The sequence below is a fragment of the Cystoisospora suis genome, assembly GCF_002600585.1.
Source record: "Cystoisospora suis strain Wien I chromosome Unknown contig_8176, whole genome shotgun sequence".
NCBI classification, from domain to species: Eukaryota; Apicomplexa; class Conoidasida; order Eucoccidiorida; family Sarcocystidae; genus Cystoisospora; species Cystoisospora suis.
The window spans coordinates 2,716-2,943 of record NW_027160959.1 but is presented as its reverse complement, the minus strand read 5'-3'; the positions used below and the strand labels follow the sequence as shown (position 1 = coordinate 2,943).

Here is a 228-nt window from a genome sequence, read left to right as displayed (position 1 = left end):
TTCTTTCTTTCTTTTTCTTTCTGATTGCTTACCGTATGTGAAGAAAGCAATGAAGAGTGTATATACAGAGGAGAGAAGACACATATGAATGGGCTGGAGTTGATACTCCGACTTGAAGAACAAGGGAAAATACTTCACTGTCATGCCTGTACATACACCGGCCAACCATCGCAAAGAAGAAAGAAGAAAAGGCGAATGAAGTTCCTCCTCGATCCGGATAGAAGAGAA

General features: G+C 41.2%; 1 protein-coding gene across 1 annotated transcript in view; it reads right to left on the bottom strand.

Moving 5' to 3' along the window:
* The window catches only part of CSUI_010744 (major facilitator family protein), a gene marked incomplete at its 3' end in the record, with an annotated part of 3,353 nt that overhangs the window by 506 nt on the left and 2,619 nt on the right, over positions 1-228 (bottom strand). The window contains exon 4 of the mRNA XM_068070846.1: positions 33-146. Coding sequence (XP_067917178.1) covers positions 33-146 — 114 coding nt within the window. The remainder of the gene's footprint in view (positions 1-32; positions 147-228) is intronic.